A 25,437-nucleotide genomic window follows, 5' to 3' on the forward strand; every position below is an offset into this window, starting at 1 on the left:
CTGTGACTTGCCTAAACCTGTGCTAATTATTCCCTATAAGGGAGACCATAGAGTCCATGTTTCTTTGACTAATTTTATTCTTAATTTCTTGAAAGGTAATATTTTAATTTTTTTTGCAAAAACCATTGTTTTAAAAAGAAAACAACAATGGTCCTCAAAAAGAGCCCCATGATTCTATGATACAATCATGTTGTCTAAAATAAATGTGCAGGGACATGGTGATTCACAGCTGCAATCCCAACTCTTAATCAGCTATGCATAAGGATGTATGCCTGAAATCTAAGATAAGCAAGAGAACTGTAGTCAGTACTGTAGAGACAAAATTGCAAGACCCCATTTGAAAAATAAATAAAGCATAAAGGGTCGAAGGTCTGGCTTAAGTGGTAGAGCATATGACTAGCAAACGTAAGGCTCTGAGTTCAAACCCCAGGGTCACTAAAATAAACCAACTAATTAATTCATTGACTAATTACATACACTTTCAAAAACATAGACAATTCCTAGTGTTTTCTTCTAAAGCTAGACATATTAACACTTTTCCTATTAACCCACCAAAAGTATTACTCAGAAGAAATACTAGTATATGTTTTATGAACTTAAATCTACTTGTAGAATATATACAATATTACCTACAGCCATTTTTACTGAATTTCTTAAAATTATTTTATAATAGCACATGCAAATATGCATACTTTTCTTTGTACATACTATTCATGATGAATATACAATAATCAATCAATTCCATTTCACAAATATTTAGGTTTTTAATGCACTGGAAAAAAAAATCACATTCTCCACTTACAAAGAGAATCTGGTGAGCCAATTGACATACTTTAAGTCATTAAGGAATAAATTGTCATGACATTTTACTGACAGGTACTTGGGAAACTTTTAGTTCACTACTACAAATCACTTAGAAATTAAATGGAATCACTTTTAAGATGGCTAACAGTAAATTCAGGTACATAAAGTATGTGAGCCTCTCTGCTGACCCTGTAAACCAGCAGGGAAACTGCTGGCACTTTTCATAAAGAAAGCATACTATTCTTGTGCTTTCTTCATTCATAAATAAAGAACATGATCTTAAAAGTCTGTATTATATAAAGAAAATAAATCATTTAAGTTGAAAATACCTCATAGGGCTTTTTCAAATCATTTATTTTTCCTGTTATGCAAACTTCACGTCAAGCAGTCAAGAGATGAATGGAGCAAACTGAAACTATTTTTTCTATAGCTCTGGATTTAGATGCTGTGATGCAATCTATCATACTATGTATGTTAAATGTATTTTTATTATACACTAAGTTTAATTGATCATCATTTGATCTTCATTAGCCCTTGTAAAAAATCACCAATACACCAGATTTCAATTTCAGTTTGAAAAATATACAAAGGAAATTGTAAGTTAAAGTAGAAATTAACAATAGAACTTAGAAAGCAGAAATCCTATTAACATGACTAGTTGAATGATTCAAGCTGGGCTGACCGATGGCTCATGACTACAATTGTGAGCTGCTCCAGAAGCCCCTACCTGAGAATCTTGGTTCAAAAACAAAAGCAAATTAACCTGAGAGAATCTTTTCTCAGCTGGAGAAGCAAAAAGCAGACACTGGAGGTATGATTCAAATGTTAGAGCATCATCTGTATATGGAAAAAGTCTAGTGAGAGAACAAGGCTCTGAACTCAAGTCCCAGTACCAGAATTAAAAAAGAAAGGGGGGCGGGCAGCAGGAAAGGAAGAAAAGAGAAGAGAGGAAGAAAATAAAATAAAAGAAAAAGTAGTGAAAACAACATATGCTGTCACTTCTCTCAGGCACAGCAAAAGATTTATTATAATCCAACGAACAAACAGGAAAGAAAAGCAGATCAATCGTGAGTATTATTATTATTTTTTTTTTTTTGTGGCCAGTCCTGGGGCTTGGACTCAGGGCCTGAGCACTGTCCCTGGCTTCTTTTTGTTCAAGGCTAGCACTCTGCCACTTGAGTCACAGCGCCACTTCTGGCCATTTTCTATATATGTGGTGCTGGGGAATTGAACCCAGGGCCTCATGTATATGGGGCAAGCACTCTTGCCACTAGGCCATATCCCCAGCCCGTGAGTATTAAATATTGTATTTAAATTTAATCATGGATATCATCTTCAATAATATTTTAATAATCTCTATGATATATCCACATATTATCTTTAAAGTAATAATTTAAAATTTCAGGAATGTAACTTTGAAATATTATGAGTATAATCAGCCAGAAATGTGTAACTAGCTCTTATTGTCTCATTCATTCTGAAATTTTTATAGTATATGTTCCTCATAGTAAATTTATTTGCTGAATAACACATTAAATAAACTCATCACTTTTGTAATAACTAAGCAAACTGACTCGATATGGAGTACATGTGTTGGTATATAAGAAAGCATTACATCTGATCTTTCCTTTTTGTAGATTGTTTAAACAAAATGTATTTTTTGATAAATTCAAATCCAAAAATATATGTTTTAAAGCCTAACAGTAATTTTGCACTTAAAAATTCAAATCCATGACACAGAGCTTCATTATCTTATACATAATCATCAGCAAAGACAAGACGTATTCCTAATCAATTTTATGACCCAAGGAGTATTGATGAGTTTGGCAAGCATAGAAGAGTAATTGAGAGTACAGTTACAAGAAATAAAAGACAAGCTATTACAGAAACACCAGGCAAAGAGGAACAAGGTAAAAGTGAAGTCTTCCTTTTACATTCCATTATATTTGACAACATGCAAATAAGGATTCAAGCATACACAAAGTTCCTACGATTTTATAATTATATATTTTATTTCTCTCCCTTCTGTTTCATGCACTTTGTCTTTCTCCTTTCCTTTCTCTCTTTTTTCCTCTCTCTCCCCTTGACTTGTCCTTCTTTTTTTCTATCAAGAGCAAATGACTACAGGATGTATTTGCTAGTACGTCTCAGAAACATCCATGTAGCAGTACATGTTTGTATGAGTATTTATGTTTAACTGACTTTCCTCCTGCTTCAGAATCCATGAAGTTCAAAAACAAACTTGAAAAATAAAACCAACTAGACAAAACAGGCAAGATTCTTAAAAGAGCTAAGATTATTTTATAATGATAGGTTGAGAAGATGAAAATCTTTCAAAACATCATAGGAGGTTATTTTTTAAACAAAAGGATTAGAATCTATTTTAAGGAAATAATGAAAAAGAGTTACTCACAACTTTTTCATGTGTGAAAAAGTTAAAACTGAAGTAATCCATTGAGCATTCAAGAAAGGAGAGCAAGAACGGATAAAGAGAAGTTATCACATTTCCGCACACCAGGCCACAGGACATACCTTTGCACAGCTTCTCCATTCCAACAGGCAAGTCCATCCACTGCAGCTAATTCATTAATGCAAAGCTGATCAGCCAGGCTACCATAGAATGACCTGTACAGTCGAAGGCTGTTGATAAATTCTCTGAAGGGAAGAACAAAGAAACTCATTAAAACCAAAAATTCATCGTACAGGCCAACACTAATTGCAGATATTACTATGTATAATGCTTGGAAAATACTTATTTTCATATATTTAAGTACTAATAACCAGGAGAATATATTTTTCAGAAAGGAATACTAATAACTAATTTGTTCTTTGAATAAGCCTTTACACTATTTATAATTTTATACTGTTCTAGATCAAGAGTGTGGTTGTGAATCTACACATACACACACACACACACACATACACACACACACACACATTACACTTCATTTAGCCCCTCTAATATCTTCAGTAGATTCTGGAATCTAAATTTCAGTGATTCTAATTATATTCATTTGTATGTTAAAAAAAAAATCCCAGGGCCTTATATGTTAATTTGTTGCCTACTGAGTAAAAGCTTAGTAGATTGGTTATTTTCCTTCTTGGGTCTTCTCTTTTCTTTTAAAGTATATAGAGTCATTAGTCTTTAATAAATATCACTACATACACCAGATATGTAAGATTTTTCAAAAACATGAAAATAAGTAATGTGTACTTAATACTTTAATCAAGGCTTTTTTTCCTGCCACACTGCTTTTCTTTCCCTATCAATTATGGTTGTGAAAACTCAGTAAAAATGCAGAATTTCTATTTTTAATGTATAAGGTCAAGATTTTTGAGTTTCAGGACCTAGGCTTTTTTTAAATACAAAAGCTTTGGTTTGAGCATTTCAAACCATCAAGTCCAAAAGACGATTACGAATTCTTTGACATAAAGGCAAATTCTGGATAAAGAATTAAACAATGCTAGCCTGATACAGTGAAGTCCTCTAGAACAGAACAAAAGAAAAGGAGATTAAATGTTGAAAAAAATGCAAACAGTTCTTCATTGTATGAACAGCTGAAATATAGCAATTTAAAATCATATTCCCTCATGAATGTTAAAAGAACATAGTGTTAAAATGAAATAAAAAGGACTACATGAAATTATGCCTTGATTAGCCATGTTTTTTAAAGTTAAACCTGAATTTAACAGGAGTGTTGATAAATTGCATCTATTTATAATTGTTTCTTATAAATTATTAAAGACCTATTTAAAACAGAAACTGCTGTTGATTATAGGATAAATATGACTTTCAAAAATGTAACAAAAGAAATCATGTAATCATACAATTAGAAAATATAACAGCAAGTATTTGGTTTTAAAAAATATTACTAGGCAAGTAATGTAAGATATGTATAGTTGACTCACATAGAACTTATGATTGATAAGAAAGTTCTATTTTCATGGATGGATAAATAGGTCTGATCAAGTATGAGCATAAAATACCCTTTGTTTTCTTTCTATCAGAGTAATTATAGTTCATACTTACTACAAATTTTCCTCTAGTAGGAGGTAAGTCCCTCCAAGATGGTTATATTCCCCGTAACTGGAATACATGAGCAAATATAAATTCCTACATCACAGCTACATAATTACAGAATAAATCCATTTCATCCTAGAATTGTGGGATTCAGGAGTGAAAAGAGGAGTGGCTCATGTTTAATTCAATTCTAAATCAATGATCGCTCTTATGGAGTTGATACATTGTCTAGAAATGAAGAAACTGAGTTGGGGGGAATATGATGCTGAGACCTCACTGTTGATGGTATAAAAATGAAAAGACATTTTTATGGACTTCAAACTACCTACAAACTGCAAACTGGGTGACTGAAGCTACTTTCATTTTTCCTTTCTCATCCAGTAGATGCTAATGGAAAGGGCTTTCCATTCCTTTCAATTGTTCTTTGCTAATGATGAACTACACGTCCTTAGTCTAGGCACTGGCACATTTCTCTGCATGCAGCCCACTAGGACTGCATACTTCCAATTTCTTCTTTTCATAGCCCCATCCCTTTCATGATAAGAACCCTCCTAAAATCCAAATCTGATGTTCCAACAAATATAGCCGTAACTTGCTTAAGCTGTAGCAATGACTGTTCTCTTACACATGAATTCATGAACGCATGAACTTCTTAAAAAGGTGTACAAGACACTTTTCTCGCTTCAGCTGTAGTAACAGAAGACATACTGCAGGGCCCAATCAAGTGAGGTACTTGCTCTTCCCCAAAAATACCTTCATACTTTGCATGTGCTATCTCTGAAGGCTCATTACCCGGATTTCCACTCATCCTATGGACAGTAAGGTTATTATTATCCATCACAATGCACTAAGCTTCAGTGAATACCATGCTTTGTATTGACACAATGTCATCACAATCAAACCATAAAGTCCCTGCTTTCTATGAATGCACATTTTTTTGGTGAAAAACCACAGAAGAAAGCAGTGTTTATAATGCCACATTTGAAGATACAGAAATCAGAAAACATTTCCAAATAAGATAGCATTTTAAAGTTCCCTGTACAAACAAACAAAAACAACAGAGCAAAAATATGACAGAAAATAATGCAGTTTAGCTAGGGGGTTAAGCACTTATGAGAATGAAATATGATAATAAGTAGGAAGAGATCAAGCTACCCTCAGCCCTATTAATCACTGTTGTGCCATTTGGAGGCATTTAGAATTTGGAGCCAATAAGGGTTTTCTAGGGAGCAGGTGACATCACCATCAAAATAGCCATGAGGAAGTAGATAGAAAAGCAGTATGGTCAGTAATAAGAACTGAAACAAAATCCATGGTAAGAAAAACTGAGAATAGATGGGGGAGGCGCCATTTTGCCAGTGAGCAGCTAGTTTGGTCAGTATTAGGAATCCAGAATGGACTGCAGAGTAACAGCCTAAAGACTTTGTTTTTCTTTTTCCCCTTGGATCACTGAGGTTACCTCCTTTTCTGAGATCAAAAATGAGGAAAAGTGAAATACCACAATTCTAGTATCCCACACCACCCTTCATTGTCCCCATCCTTTTCAATCTTATCATCTTTTTTCTAGCACCTTCCCACCTCTCATCATACATATGCCCCATATGCTTCATGGTTTCCTTTCTCCTTCCCTGCTCTAGAATAAAGATCCAAGAAGGTAGCAGGTGGTTTTTGTTGGTTGGTTTTGTCTATTGGTATATATCCTATAGCAATGATGGTGGCTGTGCACAACATATCCCATTAAAGTTGTCAACTTGATAAGTGAGTTAAGTTTAAGGGATTAATTTCCTGCTCCCCATGTGTTCCATGTAAGGAGAACACCTCTCATCAAACCCAATATGTATAAATACCATCTAGAAACCCAGCCAACAGGCAAATCCAGGTTTAATAGTTCTAAGGTAGGGACCAATATTCAATATTTTAAAAATCCACTAATATTACTGGTACACACCATGAATATTGTGGGAGTTTTCTGTTCAATTTTGGAAATCGAATGCACTGGATGTGGTGTGGGAATCATCATCCCTAGCAATGGTCATGCGTATGGAAAAAAACTTTCAGATTAATAATAGGCAATGAGACTAGTCATAGGGACTCAGAATAAGTGAAAGAAAAGAGTCTTCAAAGTGAAAAAGCTAGGAAAACTACAAAGTAAGTGAATGTGGACTTAGGAAGATTCTGAACAGTATTTATACTAACCCTTGACCCTGAACAGGACTTAGTTTGGAAATCAGACCTTAAAGCCAGGCACCAATGAGTTACAACTGTAATCCCATCACTGTGAAGGCTGAGAATAGGAGGATCAACGTTCTTGGCCAGCCTAGCTATCAAAGTTCATGAGACTCTCTCTGGCAGGAGCAATACCACACACTGAAGATACATAGGAGGCTGAGACTGAGAGGATCACCATTCTAGGCCAGCTCAGAAAGAAAAGTCCACTGGACTCTACCTCAGTGGAAAGACGCTGCATGTAGGTACACTCGATTGTTACCCTAGTTATGATGGAAGCCTAAATTAGGGGGATTGTGATGCAAGTAAAAGTCCAGATAGGAATCCAAAAATAAGAAGCTAACCTAAGAAGCCAAAAATGATTGTGCAATGGCTTAGTTGAGTGCCTGTGTTACTAGGGCAAGATCCTGAGTTTATACCCCAGTACTGCTAGAGAGAGACAGAAATATAGACAGAGACAAAGAGGGAATTAAGGCTTAAATAAGGTCACATGAGAGGGCCGATGTGACTAAGCCAATGTGACTAGAGTCATTTTCAGAAGAGAAAGCAATTAAGAGATGTGCACACAGAGAAAGGGCCGTGTAGTCTCAGCAAAGAATCAATCATGAAGACATCTTGAACGTCACCCTCCAGAAATATAAGAAAATTTTACTTGTTAAGTTGCCTAGGCTATGGTATTAGTTAAGGAAGGCTACCAGAATGAAGTAATAACTAAAGCACTGGAAATAGATACATACTTCAGATTTGTATAATAAGGATCACTAGAACTAGACTTAGAATTAGAATTGAACAATCCCCAAAGGGACACTGCAGTAGATTTTTTTGTGTATATTTATTTGAATGTGGTTTTCTGTAGAGAAGACTAGATAATTAGCACTATTAGTTTGTTCACAAATAGCCCATTGTCTTACTTTCTGGGCACATCTCTGAACCTTTGAAGTTAGCTTGAGTCCTTTGGCTTCTTTAGAGCCTATAAAATGAGTGCAGAAGTGCTACTTGTTTGTTTTTTCCCCTGTAGGCTGAGTTGCTGATGTCTGTTTCCCTGTACCATAGTAACTGACAATGTCTTGGATGAAGGCTGGTTCTTTCTGAGTCTTAAAACACAAGCGACTCCAACCAGAACACCAGCTTCCAGGAAAGAGCACAGACTTGCGAGAGCATGGTTTAAGTATTCTAAACTAAGGATTTATTGAAGGACTTTGCCTCTGCATCAGGACTGAGTTCTGTTGATGACAGAAACAAATAGGAAATGAAAAAAAGGGAAGAATCACAAATTCTGTAAAGAGAGGAAAAGAGATTATAAACCTCAAATACTAAAATTAGCTCTAGAGAAAATTTCACTGAGATTTATGTAAAGGAGGAAGAACTATGTGAATGCCATGTTTGATTTGTAAATATAGAAAGGAGTAGAAACCCTACCATGGAAACTTGTATTCATTTGGACAATTTTTTCAGTTCTCAGAATTGAGAGTATTGTTGCAAAATGCACTTTCACTGAAGGACAAGGAAATTCACAGGAGACATTGAAAAAAAGTAATTGAATTGGTAGGAAGAAGATCACTAGTAGCCATCATGAAATCAAAGACTTATCTACTGCCACAAATGCAATTAATGCTGGTCCTGTTACAAAAATCTGCACCTTCTTCCCAGAAGACTGGAATGTTTCAATGAATAAAATATTCTTTACATGACTCTAAATTTCATTTGCTGGGAAAGACAAGGTCTATGTAATTATTTTACTATAATCATCACTCAATTAAATATAAGAACACACAAATGCAGGGAGATGCTAGAAGTTGCTGTTAATCATCCTTCAGAAACTGTGTTCCTAATGTCACACATATACACACACACACATTACATATATATCTTAAAAATCAGATATAATAAGAGCAGTGGTTTGAAAACATTTAAAAGAAAATCAGAAATTCTTCCTTTTGGAATTTTTACTAGAAGCCTAGAAGTCTAGTTCATATGGAAATTTGTAATTTTTTACTTAGGTTACAAATCTAATCCCCAAATTACCCAACTTGCCTCTAGGTTTGTTCTTTCACTTTCCTTTCAATGAATTCTTCTCTAAGCTAAAAACAGAAGCAGCATTAAAGATACCAATTTCCCTGATTTAAAATACCACCCAATTAAGTCAGAATGGCTTACAATGGCCAGGATCTCTCCACCTTTGACCCTGAATTCCTATTCCCTGACAGCTGACCTTCCCTTTTCTCAAACACTCCAGTCTAAAATCTACACACACACACACACACACACACACACACACACACACACCCTTTCATAAAATCTCTCAATATTTATTGACAGGTTTCCAATCTTGCCACATTCAGTTTTCTCTACTTAGGACAGCCTTCTCTTCTTATCTAACTTTATCTTTCTAGGCAATTTTCAAGATCTTGCTGAACCCTAACCACCTCTCTTAATTCCTTTCTTCAACAGTGTAGCATTTCTTGGCTCATCCTTATCATTCCTTCAGTATCTGTTTGCATCTGCCACAGTCCTTGTGATTGTTATATCTCCTTTTGTGATTCTATCTCTAACAGAGACAGTTTTCACTAACATCAAGCGCCAGTTCTTTGTAACCTTTGGATTTGTACTCAATATTGCACTCAAATTAATGCCACATTAGCCCCGTATTTCATCTTATTTTTTTGATCTAGAATTATGAATTCCTGCAGGACATTTTGCTAATGATTACATTCTTAAAGAGCAAAAGACCTAATCTAAAGTTATCGGGTTACACTAGAAGTTGCTGGCATATCATGAATTCTCAAATGAAAGAAATCTACAGGACAGGGCTGTAAAATGCACCAGACTCTACTAAACAGGCTGGAGACAGTGTCTGTGCACATCTAATGTTGAAGTTAACATTAATATTTAGTCACAATGCCATGCAATAGAATTATAGTATTCAGTGCATCTAGTACACTGTATTGTGGGTTAGAAAGAGCATTCACTTCAGTAGCCTTCTTCCCTGTCACACAACAGCATCCTTAGGAAGTGTTTTAAACTATACAATAAACTTTCTCCCCCAAACATTGAGATTCACTAATTTGCGGTAGGACTGTAGCTTTGTTTAAAACACAAAACAAAACATGCAATATGACCTTAATGTACAGCTGACATTAAGAACCATCTCATTGTAAAACTAAGAAAAATAAATGTCAAAAAAGTGAAAAGACCATTTCAACACTTAATTTAGCAATATCTGGCTAATAGCAAATGTCTGGTCAATCAATGTTGAAAGAATTGTCAGACAGTTTTAAATTTTTCACAAGTTTTAAAATTTTCAGAAAAAAAATTATCACACTTTTAAAAACACGCCTGTGTTTGTTATACCAGAAAATGTTGCCCAAATCTTTATATAGAAGGTGATGTGTTCAGATAAGGAAGATCTCTCTACATTTTGACCAGTCTAAAATATCCAGTGCAGGAAGTAGGGAATGGGGGAAATGCTAATCACTGGCTAATGACCAGCTTTATGCCCTTTGCTAGCAGAATAAAGAAGAAAAAGGCTGCAGCACAATTGCTCATTCATAGCCTGCAGCTTTATTTGCCCTGAGCTTACTGAAGGCAAAGGAGGAACATGGACTAGCATAGTTATTGCTTCATTGCTTCCCAGGCCCTGGAGGCCAACAGTTCCAGAAAGGTCTCCTAGTATGTCATGTGGTTAAAAAAAGGTGTGGGGGGGGGGCGGGGGTGCGCATGCGCTCAAATACAGCTCTCCCTAAAAATTTCTGGGATCTTAACGTAGCAATGTCCAGTCAATGCTAAGAAGTAGAACAACACTTTTATCTAGAAATACTATAATTTAATTCATTTTCAATTATAAAAGTAATAAATTCTTTGTTAAGTAGTAAAATTATTAAAAGATTTAAGAAGAGCAAATTAACATATACCTTTTATAATAGTTCTATCTCTCCCTCCATAAAGTTAATGACCTGATATCTATCCTTCCTTAGCTTTCTCTACATACACACAGATGGAAGTGGCTGGTAGATATACACAGAGATAAAGAGATAGAAATATTGTTTGATTTTACAGATTGGTAACAAGTTGTTCACATGAACAGAAATTTCTAACTTGATAGTAAATCATGAACTCCTTCCCAATTAATTAATATGGGTCTTTCTTATTTTACATACCTGCATTACTACATAAAGTTTATATAGCCACTGCCACAGTCTAGCAAAATACTACACTAAGATAATGAATGCTTATTTATAAAGCCAGTGGATTTCTCATAACTATGTTTTGAAATCAGCCACCAGGTAAATTTCAAACTTTTAGGGATCTTCTAGGAAGTCCTCTGCCTTAAGTCAGTCGCTCTAATCCATAGTTGTTGTTGTGGTTGTTTTAAATTTTACTTAATTAAACATTTCTGGAAACCTAAAAGTGTTCAAAGGCACACCTCTCCATTATTGCCTCTAGAGACAATTTATTTCACTTAAAAGATTTATAAATTGTCACATATTATTAATTCTTCTTTTCCCATCAAATGCAATACAAAAGAAACTTTTTCTAATTTTGACCCTAACTAATTCTCTGAAAAAGTATTGAAGAAGAATATTTTCAAATGAAGCTTTCCTCTGTGGAATGTCTCCAACCACATGTTTCTTTATTTAATGACATCTATTGATTTCTTTTCTACTGCTAGAGTCAGTCCACACGTAATACAGAACCCAAATTAAAAGCAGTGCCTTGCACACTGTTTGAAAATATCTGTAGAACAAAGGTCAAATGTGCAGTTTGGTAGTTAATGGCCTGAGGCAAAGTTAAGGTTAATGTGGCACTAATGAGCAGGCTCAACCCTGTAGAGATGTCTGACCGTGGCTGTCAAGCAGCAGACATTTAAAATGTCAGTCTCCAGCTCAGCAGAGGAAATATATAATTACATGTTTCAAGATAAGAACTATTTTCTCTTGCTGTTCAGAATCTATATTTAATCACTTAACTTTATTCTCACCCAAGTCATTCTCTTTGACAAAGTATTTTTAGATTTCTGCTCTACAGCAGTAACTGTTCCCATTGTAAATGTTTGGAAATAATTAAACTGATGTCATTAGATGGGAAAAAGGAGAGTTGAAATCTAGTTTCTTGGCCCCAGAGAGACAGAGGGTGAATGCATCATTGAGAAGCAATGCGATGTATGCATGGGCACATTTATCACAAACGCAAATGTGTTTCAAACACAGTACATCCATATTTTATTCTTTTAATGTATTTGTTCTAAAAGAGAAGCTTAGGAAGTCTGCTCTCTGAACCCCACCTGAACTCACTGCTCCTCCTGGGAACTGTGACCTAAGGTTTCAGCACCACCTTCAGACTTTTTTTCTGGGTAAGTGTTTCCAGGTTTTCCTCTGCTCGTAGGAAGGCTTGTTCACATGACAGTAGAAGACTGACGCCTCACCACCACTACATGAAGTTAAGAATGGGTTGGTAGGTTAAGAAGTCTAGACAATTCACTAATGTCCTTCTACACTTCCCTCCGGGGCTCTGGTTGGGTCGGTGTTTCACCTCCTAGAGCATTCTCTTATAGTGTGAGCTTATCCTGACAGGGAACTTCCTAGCCATGTACAGATTTGGGACAGCAATGTTTCTGGCTGTTTCTTACTGGCATTCCAAACACCAGACGATATCCTACTAAAAAGCACTCTGCAAACATCTTCCCGTGGACTGATGTGAACCATGTCAAAACCAAGCTCCAAACCAACTTAAAGTGATGTTACCACTTTGGACAGATGTACCTTAAACAGCAACAACTGTGTTCCTTATTAAAAGAAAGAAAATAAAACAAAACAAAACAAAAAAATAAACAACAGTGCTTTTTAAGCTGAGCGAGGAGACTGGAAGAATCTCTGTTCCAGCACAGCCACTGATAAAGTAAGTTCAGCAACGACTGGAGGAATGAGTCCAGTAGTAGTCTTTTTTAAGGAAACAACTTTAAACAAGGACTGACCCTCCATTGAACATTTAACCACGTGTCTGAGGTGCTTTGTTGTTTTTTTTTAATCATATTATAATGATGAATCGATAATCCATTGAATCATTCAATTCATTAAAAAATAGAAGTATAATATAATTTCTGTACTTCAAACCCTTTATTTTTCACTAAAATATAGTTATTATAATTAATTTTGTTAGCTCAGGGAGGCATACTATTTTTATTTTATATTTATTTAAAATTATTTAATTTTTATTTGTTTAAAATTATTAAAATTATTTAAAAATTTTATTTTAAAGTCTTAGATTTAAATGGTGGTTCATAACCAACAGCCAACTGTTGATTAGACACATCTAGAAACATATTTTTGCTCATATTTTCCTCAGAATTGGTCTTGATCTCTGATCTCCTTATTTCTGTTTCTGGGATAGCTGAGATTAGAGGCAGGAGTCATCATTTCTGGCCTTGAGTTTATCTGATTTATGAGACCCCAAAGTTTCAGTTATCTCTCCTCTACAGCCAAAGGAGAAGATTATTCCTATACACTTCTAAATTATCAGGCAGCAGGAATCACCGTTAAGAGCTAGAAGCTTGACCCGAGAATTTACAAATATTTAACAATGTAAACTTAAACCACAAGAATGATCTCAGAACTCTTGAACCTTCATTTGTTGCATTTTTTTTTTCTTCAGAACTGAGAACCAAACTCAGGGCCTTTTGGCAAATGCTCTTTCACTTAGCTAAATCCCCATGTCCCTTTTGTTGTATTTCTAAGCAAAAGAAACCCAACAGAATGCTAGGGTTAGAGACCAGGTGCAGCTATGTATTTTGAGACTGTGAAGAAGGAAATCCCACCATAGGCACACATTTCTTTTACAATTTTGAGGGAAATTATATGGGAATTTGCATCTTTGTCGTTTACATCCAACACATAAATGAGTATAATATTGGTACCTCTTGATAATTTTGGATCTCCATTTTACCTATTACATGAATGGAGTTTCGCTGTATTGAACATAATTTAAATACTGGAAATATTCTTTGCCACACAAAGCAAAATAGAAGGTATGGCTTGATGCTCTCGCTATATAAATTGGAACCCATGATGCTTATAAAAACAATTCATTCTTCTACACTGGAAAAAGGAGAAGCTTTCCTTATTGTCTTGATTTTACCCCCAGTGAGATGAATCCTTCTCCTTTTTCAGGAATTATAAATGCGAGTGAATAAAATCCAGATATTATACTTACATATGAAAATAGAATAGTTATACCAATTAAAATTATTAAGAATGTGGGAATAACAGAGGGGGCATATATAACCCAATATCATATTTATATATAGTAGCACAATGAAACCCCTTTGAAAAATTATACACCAATGAAAATATAAGTTTAGTGGAAAAAAATCGGGGTTGAATTTGTAATTCACTTTAGCCCTGCAGATGCTTATTATTTTTCAAATAATAAAAGATAAAATATTCCATTTTTGTGAGGTTAAAATTATGGATATATTATAAATGTGTGAATGCATATGTAATGTCTATATTAATGTATACACACAAATACACTTTCTCTTTTAAGTGTGTTTTTCAAGGAGAATTTTTTCACAGTTTGGTTTCTTTGGTTTATTTTAAGTCATATAAGGGAGATAACTCTACATTCACCCACGTAAACACTATTGAAAGTTTCCAGTATCTGACCAAGCTGTAATGTGGAAATAGGTCTTTGGAGAACTAGTTTGAAAACTGTCCAGTCTAAAAGTCATCCTTCCTCTTGTTAGAAAAATACCTATTTTCTTATTCCTTATTCCTTATTTTTAGAGAATTATTTCTATTCACATTATCCTAATTTGAATAACCTAAGATGTCACAAATCAGAGGACCAAATACTTACGGAAAAACAAATGGGCATTGAAAAATGTGTAACAAATCTTATGTTCCCTGATGTAAGCTTATCCTTACTAAAACAAACAATCTGTAAGACTTCTAATTGCAGCTAGTGATCAGTGTAAGTTTGTTTTGTGTTGTTGTTGTTGTTTTTAATTTTTAATAATTCCCACTGTTAAAACAAAAAGTCAAGAATCCAAGAATCCGTCAGCTACCAAATATATGTGTCTATGGTCAAATTTAAAATCTATCACAACTTCAGCTTCAACTTCAAATTCACAGCAAGTTGTTGAAGCTATCTCTTCTTTCAAGAAAAGTTCTCTTTTCATTCTCCATTGTTTGTTTTACTTTAACTTATTTCATGAAATGGTGGCTACTTTCTCCATGAACATGTGGCAAGTAAGAGTAAACCCATTTTTAAAAAGAAAGCTAAGCTCACTTTCCACCTAGGCTTCCAGTGGAGCAAATTGCTCTTCATTACAACACAATTCTGCATGTATTTGTTTATGAGCTTTTTCTGGAAATGCTTTATCAGATTCTCAGTGGGACACATGATCCCCAAAGGTGAAGAACCACTAGCCTAAACTTTTGCCATATGTTTGTTCTGCCTTCTGGCATTTGTGTTTCCTGTGGGTCTGGTTTTTGACCCCCTGGGGTCCTGATCTTTATTATTCATGGAGGTCTTGGTTGTGGCCTGCCCTGTAGCTCATATTCCCTCAGAGTTCGCTCTGGTCTCACCTCTGCCACTCTATCTAAAGCTTGGTCTTAGCTGGTCGCCCTCCCCCCTTCCCTGTCCTAGAAGCACTTACTACTCTCACTTACTAAGCACTGTTTTAAATTAAACAGAAATCTTATCGTTTAAGGAAACATGACCTTTATTTAATAAATTAAAATTTCAGGTAATAAATAATAATGACACCACAAAGAAACACTAACTTCCTTTTTAGAAGTACATTGTAAATTGTTTTGTAATATTAAGTTTTTTTCTGAGTTGACTTTTTGTGGCCTAAGGATTCATTGATAAAATATTAACAAAACATTTCCCCAAATATTATTCATCCCACTATATCTAAGTACTGATTAACCATGTAATCAAACACAGATACCTGATAGACTATATCCAGAACTGTAATCATGACTTGTTTTCCTTAATGAAACAGTGATAGACAGGATTTGATTATGAACCTATAAGATCATTTAACTTTACTGATCCTTTTTAATGTAAATCAATTTCACCTATATTGCTAACAATACTAAATAAGATTAAGTGATTTTATTCAATGTGCAGATATTTTTTCTACATTTAATCAATTATTTTAGTCACTTAATGGTGCTTTGTAGTATTGAACAGGATATGAATTTGCTTCAGTTGACAGTAACACCCTGAGCCAGCATTATACTCTGCCTTTTTTCCCTGTGAAGTCTCTAACCCTCTTATTTCCAGTCTCAATAAATAAAAGTGTTAATATTCCAAGTGACAAGATTCTCACACAAATCACAATTTAATAAACACAGCAGAATAAAATGGAAATGTCTGTTGATATACTGCTCCAATTAAGTTCTGAAGAGAAAATTTAAAAAAAATAAATGATTCAACATCTTTTTTAAATAAAACATGAAAATCCAATGTTGAAAAGTTTCTTTCCTATTGTCAACTTGCTATTAAAATGTTGCATACTTTTAGTATCTTACTTTTCCATAGCACCTAAGACCATCTCTATTACTCAAATCCACACCCCTGAAAGCAGCCAATTGCCTTTCACCTACATTCTTAAATGAGAGAGCTGGCTAATTGGAATGCTTGCTGGAGAACAGATGGGGCTCTGGTGTTGAGGCTCTGTCTGAATTTACTGTCCTGGGGTTTTCCTAATTACCCACTTAATTGGCACAGCCACATCACTTTGAAATAATAATGTACAGCTAATTATTGCCGATTTAAGCTTGCTAATAGCTTATTCTTACCAGCTAACTTCAAGAAATCAAGACAGGAACCGGAACTGCCACAGGGAAATCACTCTGCCTGGCTTGTTTAGGCAACCCAATGAAGGCAGTGTCCTGTAGAGCTGCTCTGACTTGGTTTCTGCCCCCAAAGGGGGGGAATAATGATGGTTTGCCTGCCAGCTGTGTGAAAGACTAACTGATTGTGATAGCTTTTCCTTGCTATGCAAGGAAGACCTCTACAATTGATGTGTGTCAACCGTGCAAGTTCAATTCCTCCATTGTTAGTACTTTCTTTATGAAGAAAAAAGCTTGACTGAACCAGTGCAATTACATCTGTAAAATAAAATTAAAGTAGTGCTACACTGAAGATTAGCTCCCTTCTTTCTAACTGAAAGATTTCGCAGTGCATGAAGAAACATAGCACAACTCTTACACATAGACACATTTTAATAAGTGAAATACACCATTTCAAATCATAGAGCCAAGAAAAGGCATTTCTCTTGCAGAAAAGAAAAATAAAATCATAATTTGGGACAATGAGGAGAAATATTCACACTTGGACCAGACATTATTTTGCCTTGGTTCATGTTCTTTTTATGCAGACAACTCTAGGTCAGATTCCCTAGCAGAGGGACCTTAAAACAGGTGGGTAGATGCAGAGATGATACACTGAGGAGTGCTCTGGAGAAAAAAGAAGATAAGCAGGAGAAGGTGAAGAGGAAGGAGTTAAGGTCTTACTTTCTTCCAGAGACCACAGGAGTACAGAAGCAGGTACTGGGCCATGTTTTTGACTCTGCCACCTTGAAGAATGGGTCTTACACCATTCTTCTCTTACACCAGCAGGTCTCCTCCGGTACTCATTGTCCAGGAACCACTGACAAGCAGGGCGGGCCAGTGCTAGTCTACACAGAAAGATCTCAGCCAAATGACCTACTGGCAGGGTGTGATTTCTGAGGCTAGATCACATGATGGCCCCTTTCCTAGGGCTGTAGTGAAAACAGCTCTGCCCATGCCATCTTGAAGAGAAACTGTAGGCCCTGCCAACAGCCATGTCAGAAAGCCATCTTGGGAGATGAAACTTCAGTGCCACTCATGTTTCAGAGGGCTGACGGGCCAGCAGACTTCTTCATAGCTGTCTCCCAGGAGACACTGAGCCTACACTGTGCTGCTAATCCACTCCTACATTCCAATACCACAGGAAATCAACAACACATTCTTATTGTTGCCTTATCACTAAGGTTTAGGATGATTTGTTAGGTAGCATCAGATAAAGAATGCTAACTATGCTTGGTTGTTGAGAGGAAATTCTCCAGATAACAGAAGCCTAGCTTATCAGCTTCCAGGACACAATAGTCCAGAGGCTGACAAATGGGCAGGAAGAGGCTTTGAGTTGAAGAAAGAGGTGTCTACCCTAGGAACCACTCATGTTAAATGAGGTCCACTGAACTTTTCATGCACTTTCATAGACTCATGTCATGAGCTTAATTCTGACTTGGATCTTCATAGATTCTGCATAGTATGACAACAATGCAGATGAATGTTCTTCAAAATAAATAATTACACAGACAAACAAAAGCTGAAAGAATTCATCACTAATAATAAGCAATATGAGATAGGGAAATACTTCAGTGGGGATTTCCTCACCAAGCATGCATAAAGCCCTGAGTTCAGCCTGAGAGAGAGAGAGAGAGAGAGAGAGAGAGAGAGAGAGAGAGAGAGAGAGAGAGAGAGAGAGAGAGAGGACAAAATAATTCTAAACAGATATGAAAACCAGGAGGATAGAAAGGGGGCAGTAATAGAAAGAGTGAACTGTGAGAAATTATAAGTAAATGTTAACTAAATACAAAAACAACAGTAATATCTTAGGACTTGTGAAATGCTGGTAGAAAATATGTTTATATAATAATATGAAAATGAGAAGAGAGTAATGGAGTGAATCTGTTCTAAGTTCTTAGCATTGTTCAATGAAGTGGTAAATGGTCTAACTTAAAATAGCAAAAGTTTAAAATGCATCATTGTGATCTTTATGATAATCATTAGGAGAATAATAAGAACAAATGCAAACAGCTATAAGAGGTTAAAGTAATAAATACATGTTTAATTGAAAGGAAAGCAAGAAAATGAGAGAAGCAAAGGTATTGAGTAGAGAGAAAACCAAGAGCAAGATGACAACCTTAATTACATCAAGACATTAGGTAGAGAGCCAGAGAGATATCATTCTATATGGTAGAACAAATATTTCAATTAAAAAGCAGAAAACAAAAGTCTTTAATTTTCAATTACTATATGAAAATGTTTCTATTCTCCATTTCTCCCTAAGTAAACTGTTATATTACAATTTCAGCTAAAACTTTAAAAGAGTCATAACGTAATACTGGTTTCCAGACCTTCCCAACAAAAAGAGGAAACAGAGAGAAAGAGAGAGTTGAGAGAGACAGCAACAGAGAGAGACAGAGAGAGACCAAAAGAGAAAGGGAGAAGAAATGAAACATAAAAGAAACAAATTGGGCTATACAGCATTTCTAAATATGAATATAGGAGATCGTAACATGCCATCCAAACTGACCCTTTTGCTACTGGTTTCTTCAATTTTATTGTGAGAAACTGCAGACATGGTAGCTTTGAAAATTTATCCTTCTGTATATGAAATAACTTTTCATTAGCAAACATTCAGTATGCATTTTCTCCCATCACCTTCTAATAACTTATTTCTAAACTTCCAGCAGCTACAAGCCACTTTTCTTTTTGGTCCTTCACGATGTTATCTATGCAAGCATCATTCTATGGTGCATACGTTTAAAGAAAGCCATGCATATATATATATATATATATATATATATATATTTCCTCATATATATTAGGAAATCAAGCTTTTGGTCAATTTTGCTCACTCCAGCCAAAGAACCTAGGAGGATGGAAGGAGGCCATTTCCCTGCTCCTCCTGTTACATTAACATAACTTCTGAAAAAGTATTTATAAGTTGGACTACTATTGAAACTAAATTATTTATCTGTCACAAACACCAAAAATGATTTTTTTTCAGTTGGGTTACCAATTTCATAGTAATTTTTTTATAATGTACTGATTCTAAAGTGAACTATGGCAGTGTAACTTTAAAAGACAATGATTTGTTTATATGAATATATTATAAATTTTTAGGAAACATAAAATTAGCTTTATTTTCATTTACATTGGTAAAGTCATTGGCGTATTTAATAATTTACATCTTCAGTTGCCACAGAAACTATATTGAGCTGCAGAGGCTGATGATTTATTTTGTCTGTGACTTTCCTTTAACAGTTTTGATTGGGCTTGAATTATAGAAAATGGTTTTTTCTAGTGATATTCTCATGAGACTTTTTCAAAGCAAATAAGAAATGAATATCTAAGAAAAACTGTCATGGGTATAATACTAATTTATAACGCAAACTCAGGAAATAGGAACTTATTTTTATAACGCAAACTCAGGAAATAGGAACTTATTTTTAAGATTACCTATTATGAATTACACTGAGCAGTTTTTTATTTATGATGTGGACACATTATTTAGAAATTCTTTTTATTACTTGCAATTGTTTAAAATAATTTTACTTTCTATTTTAATTAATGAGCACTAGGAAACTCAAACAATACTTGAGCAATTGTACTTTATCTCTCTGTGAATAGTGATTTTAAATACTATAACCATATAAACTGTAAAATCTATACAAACTTCAATAATTACATGAAATAATATTTTCAAAATTGACTAAGGAACATTTTTGTAATTAGGAAAATATTACTTGGGGAAGTGAAGTTCTTTGGAACTTTTTTCTTTTTTTAAATGGTTTTATTATCTGTAAGAAATTGTACAAAGTGGTTGCCATTCAACAAAGCAGTTTATGAACCCCATGCATCTTGATCAATGTCATTCTTTTCAACATGATCACTCTGATTCTTAAAATAATTTGATCCAAACATCATTTTCTACCTCATCTTTCGGTCAGTCTGTCTGTCTGTCTACCTACCTACCTACCTACCTACCTACATACATACATATTTACCTACCTATCTATTGTTGGGCAGTGTGGAGCTTGAACTGCAAGCTTCATACTTATGAAGCTTGTTTGCTCTCAGTTAACAATGTATCAGTTGAGCCACCTCTCCAGCCTAAAATTTTTGCTGCTTGTTTTGGAGATACGGTCTTAAATACTCTTCTACCTAGACAGACAATTAACCACTATTCTTTGGATCTCGGAGTTTTGAATAGCTGGGATTGTAAGGATAAATCATTGGTACCCAGATTGTGTATTTTCTTAAAAAGAGATTTTTTTTTTTGGAAAAGCATATTCCTCAATTTCTGCCACATAATTAAATTAATCATTATTTATCCTTGAGTAATCTAATCAGTTATTTTATCTTAATTATTTTCTTTATGTCGCATACCCTATGTTGCCTTGTTTCTATAAATGCCCATTACAATGGGTGCAATTATTTTAAAATATGATACCCTTGAAAAATATTGCAAGGAGATACAATCATAAGAAATTTAGTTATAGATCTAATCAGTTTAATGGGATTCATCAATGAAATGTTTTTGTTGCTATGACTCTATTTAGTAGTGATTTCTGTCTCTAATCACAACAGTAGATTTTCCGTATTAAAATGTACATATTACTTATGATGACATCATAATGTTTCAAAGTATTACATTCTATTTTTCTATTTTTTTTCCCTAATAATGCACATACTGCTTGCCCCTAACCTTGAGCGGTCACAAATATTCAAGAAAGTCTCTTGTGCATGTGAGTCAGAGTTTCTCTTAACCCAATAAATAAAGAAAGGGAACCCAGTGAAAACAGAACAAATGGTGTTTTAAAACTATGTTGAATAATTTGAGGTAAGAAAAAACAGCTCATTCTTGACATATAACCAGTGTCACAGACGTAGAACAAAATATTTTGCAAAATGCATAACCTGAGGGGTCTAATTAACAGCCAGCTTAATTTCTAGCACTTTCCCTCATTGTTCCTGAACCACTGTGTGACACTTCACCTGGCTTAGTCTTGGTAGGAAATAAGCCATGTTAAAGGTTGGCCAACCATGTTGATCTTTATTGGTTTTCCTTCCACTGTTAATGAAAATATTCTATGCTGTTGTAAAATGAATGGCTTACTTTCTTTCTCTTTCTGGCTGTAAAACAAATGTCTTACTTTCTTCTGTTGGCAAGAGTGTCTTCACCATTCGTTGCAGAAATCTTCATCCCGTGCTTCTCTTTGCTGGGATCAAAAGAACACCGCTGACTTTGTGTTGGCATGGTTATTGGGCGGCCACAAATCTTGTTCACCTTTTAAGCAGAAAACATGAAAAGAATGTTATAAGCCTGCTTCAGCTCTTCTGAAAATGCAATGTTTTGTAGTGGCCAAGAAAGGGTGATGTTCTTCTTTAGGGCTTGGTATTAACTTTTAATATTTACAATGCTGGTCATTTTGTCAAAGAAAATAGCAGCAATCATAAACTGATGCCATATGAATTCATATAGGTGGCTGTTGACACATGTACAATATACAGAACCAGAGAATGAAACAAAAAGATGACCTGTTTGTAGAAATATGGCTGCTTTTGAAAAATAGGTATCATTTATGGTCTGCATTCATATGTGTGAATTATCACCAGCCTTTACTAATTTTAAAATAAAATAATGTGTTATCAAATATGCTCTCCTTTTCTGAATAAATTCTAAATGCAAAAGCAAACACTTTGTAGTTTTCTTCTTAAAAGTAACAGTGTATGTTTAAAGCAACAATCTACTGTTATATTTATTTTACATTATGTTTCTTAAGCTGGTATGGTTTCCAGCGTGTTATCAGAGCGTGTTGAAAAATATTATCCGAAAGGAAAATTTGTTTTATTTTAAGTTCTTGTCTAACAATTATATTTGCAAATTCAACATAATTTCTACTGGAAACATTAAGACATTTCTTTCAAATGTAACATAAAAATTCATATGATACTTGAAAACACAGAGTAGTATCACTGAAAATATACAAGAACATTATCTTGGGTTCAAGAAACCTTGTTTCTGATGTAATTTTTCTTTGTTTAGTTCAAAGACCTTGAAAATATGACAGAACCTCCTTCAACTTGATTGCCTAATATGTAAGATGAAAAAGACAGATTATCCCAAAGTTCTCTTAAAGTTTTCAACATTTTTGATTTTCCATGCCATGTGTATCCAAAGAGTTATGTACAAATTTATTTTACCCATATTTTTTCAACCTTTCACACTATGAAGCACACACACTAAATAATATGAGGTAAAAAGTGAATTTCTGTTCCTGACAGAGTTTACAATTCAAACAAAAAGAAAAACATTCCACCATTCATCAAAATAGAGCTTGTATTTGTCATTGTAGCATGAGTAATGTGCTCTGGGTGTCAGAGGAAGAAAAGGTTTTCCCAGTGGCTAGAGCATAGGAGACACATGCGGAGACCACTTTGGAAAGAACACTAAAACAGGATGAAACCTGAAGCATTTATTAGGTCAGGATATGTTGAGGTTCATTTTAGTTCAGTCAATTAGTAAATAAATATTTATTGCACACCATTGTATTAAATGCTAGAGATAGAAATATGAATACGACATGGTCCGTAGTCACACAGATGAAGTAAGTCACATGGAAGTTAGCAAATCTACAATGCTTACATATAAAAGGGGCATGTTAGATCTCTTTGGTGTGCTCAGGAAGTCATGAAAGAATAACAATTTAAAAGATGAACTAGGAATTTGAAAGAAAGAAAAAGCAGGGGCTAACATTGCATTGCAGAGAACAACAAACTATCAAAGAAAAGTACGGTACAAATGCAAAATATAACAAAAGAACATACTACAAGGGAGTAGTACAGCATGAAGGAAAGACTTAATAGTGCCCTATGATTGGATACCAAGATAAAGAACTTGCTCTCACAAATACAGTGCAAGACAAGTTTCCAAGTTATATGATAGTTTAAGATTATTGCAAGAGAAAAAGTATCATTACATCAGTGGAGGAAGGGAAAGAGGGCCCAGTGGTATGCACATAAATGCAAAAAGGAGCAGGAAAGGTTAGTTAACTATTGGCCACTGTATCCATAAGTAATCTTCTCAGTGCAAAGAGTAATTACAGAGGCAAATAAAAGTCCTGAAAGAGAGAGGTGCAAGAAAGCATAGGTTTGACATAGAGATGGCTACAAATTTTGTTCACCTGTAAAGAAGATGTCATTACAAGTAGTAATAAGACAGCTTTATGATTGAACAATAGTTGGATGAAGACCTTGGATGGTATAAAACACTAGTCTAAGAAAGCTCATTTATTAGAGAATATCCCATTCTTGTTGAATGTGAAAGTAAACTACAAAAGCTGATACAAGAAAATGCATCTCTTAACAGCAGGTGAAATATTCCCAGTCTCTTCCAGTATTCTTTTTTTTTTTTTTTTTTTTTTGGCCAGTCCTGGGCCTTGGACTCAGGGCCTAAGCACTGTCCCTGGCTTCTTCCCGCTCAAGGCTAGCACTCTGCCACTTGAGCCACAGCGCGGCTTCTGGCCGTTTTCTGTATATGTGGTGCTGGGGAATCGAACCTAGGGCCTCGGGTATACCGAGGCAGGCACTCTTGCCACTAGGCTATATCCCCAGCCCCTCTTCCAGTATTCTTAAGAAGGAATTTTTTATTCTGACCTACCATAATGACAATGTCCCTGCAGTACAGATAGACAGAAAAAAAATCAACAAAATTTAGCAGATGATCCAAAGTGAGACCCATGGGCACTTGTAAGGCAAATGTTTTAAAAGAATCAAAATAAATTTCCAATCATTGAGTCTAAAACTTAAAAAACAGTGATAATCGAGTAAAAATATATTACAAAGATGCTAAATGTTCAAGAAAAAAAAGAGTATCTTCATTCTCAACAACCCTAAGACCCAAGAAAAGATAGAATAGTGTGACAGTAGGAATTTCAAGAGCAAAATTATTTGGAGACACTATGGTACATTTTCAAACACAAGAGCAGAAAGAAAAGAAAATAGAACATTCAATCATGATCCAATGAGATTTGTGGTAGGGCTTGAGTCATGGCAAATTAAAAAACTCTTATGAATCTCCATTATTACATCCTTGATATTAGAGGCCTGCCTCATACACATGAAGCCCTGGTTGATTCCTCAGCACCACATATATAGGAAAAGCCAGAAGTGGCACTATGGCTCCTGTGGTAGAGTGCTAGCCGTGAGCAAAAAGAAGCCAGGACAGTGTTCAGGCCCTGAGTTAAAGCCCCAGGAATGGCAAAATAATAATAATAATAATAATAATAATAATAATAATAATAATAAATACATTGCACTTAAGTATACTTTAAGAAAAATGAGTTAAGAAAAAATCTTATCTCACTCTATCCCTCTCCTGTTGCATTGAAAAACACATGTCCTTCAGAACATATTTCCTAAGCTGGAACATAGAGTTCGGAAAAGTATTAGGCTTGATGAAATCTCTAGACTCATTATCAGGTTCGCAAATACACAAGAAAATGCACTAGCCAAGACTACACAGGGTATGCGTGAGTCAGAGATCCAAGCATGACTAGCAAA

At 34.9% G+C, this 25,437-nt stretch overlaps 1 protein-coding gene across 1 annotated transcript in view; it reads right to left on the bottom strand.

Annotated features, from left to right (window-relative positions):
• Positions 1-25,437, bottom strand: part of Gpc5 (glypican 5) — a 455,251-nt gene that overhangs the window by 222,524 nt on the left and 207,290 nt on the right. The window contains 2 exon segments of the mRNA XM_048341183.1: positions 3,337-3,459; positions 22,029-22,162. Coding sequence (XP_048197140.1) covers positions 3,337-3,459; positions 22,029-22,162 — 257 coding nt within the window.

The sequence above is a fragment of the Perognathus longimembris genome, chromosome 3 (genome assembly GCF_023159225.1).
Source record: "Perognathus longimembris pacificus isolate PPM17 chromosome 3, ASM2315922v1, whole genome shotgun sequence".
NCBI classification, from domain to species: Eukaryota; Metazoa; Chordata; class Mammalia; order Rodentia; family Heteromyidae; genus Perognathus; species Perognathus longimembris.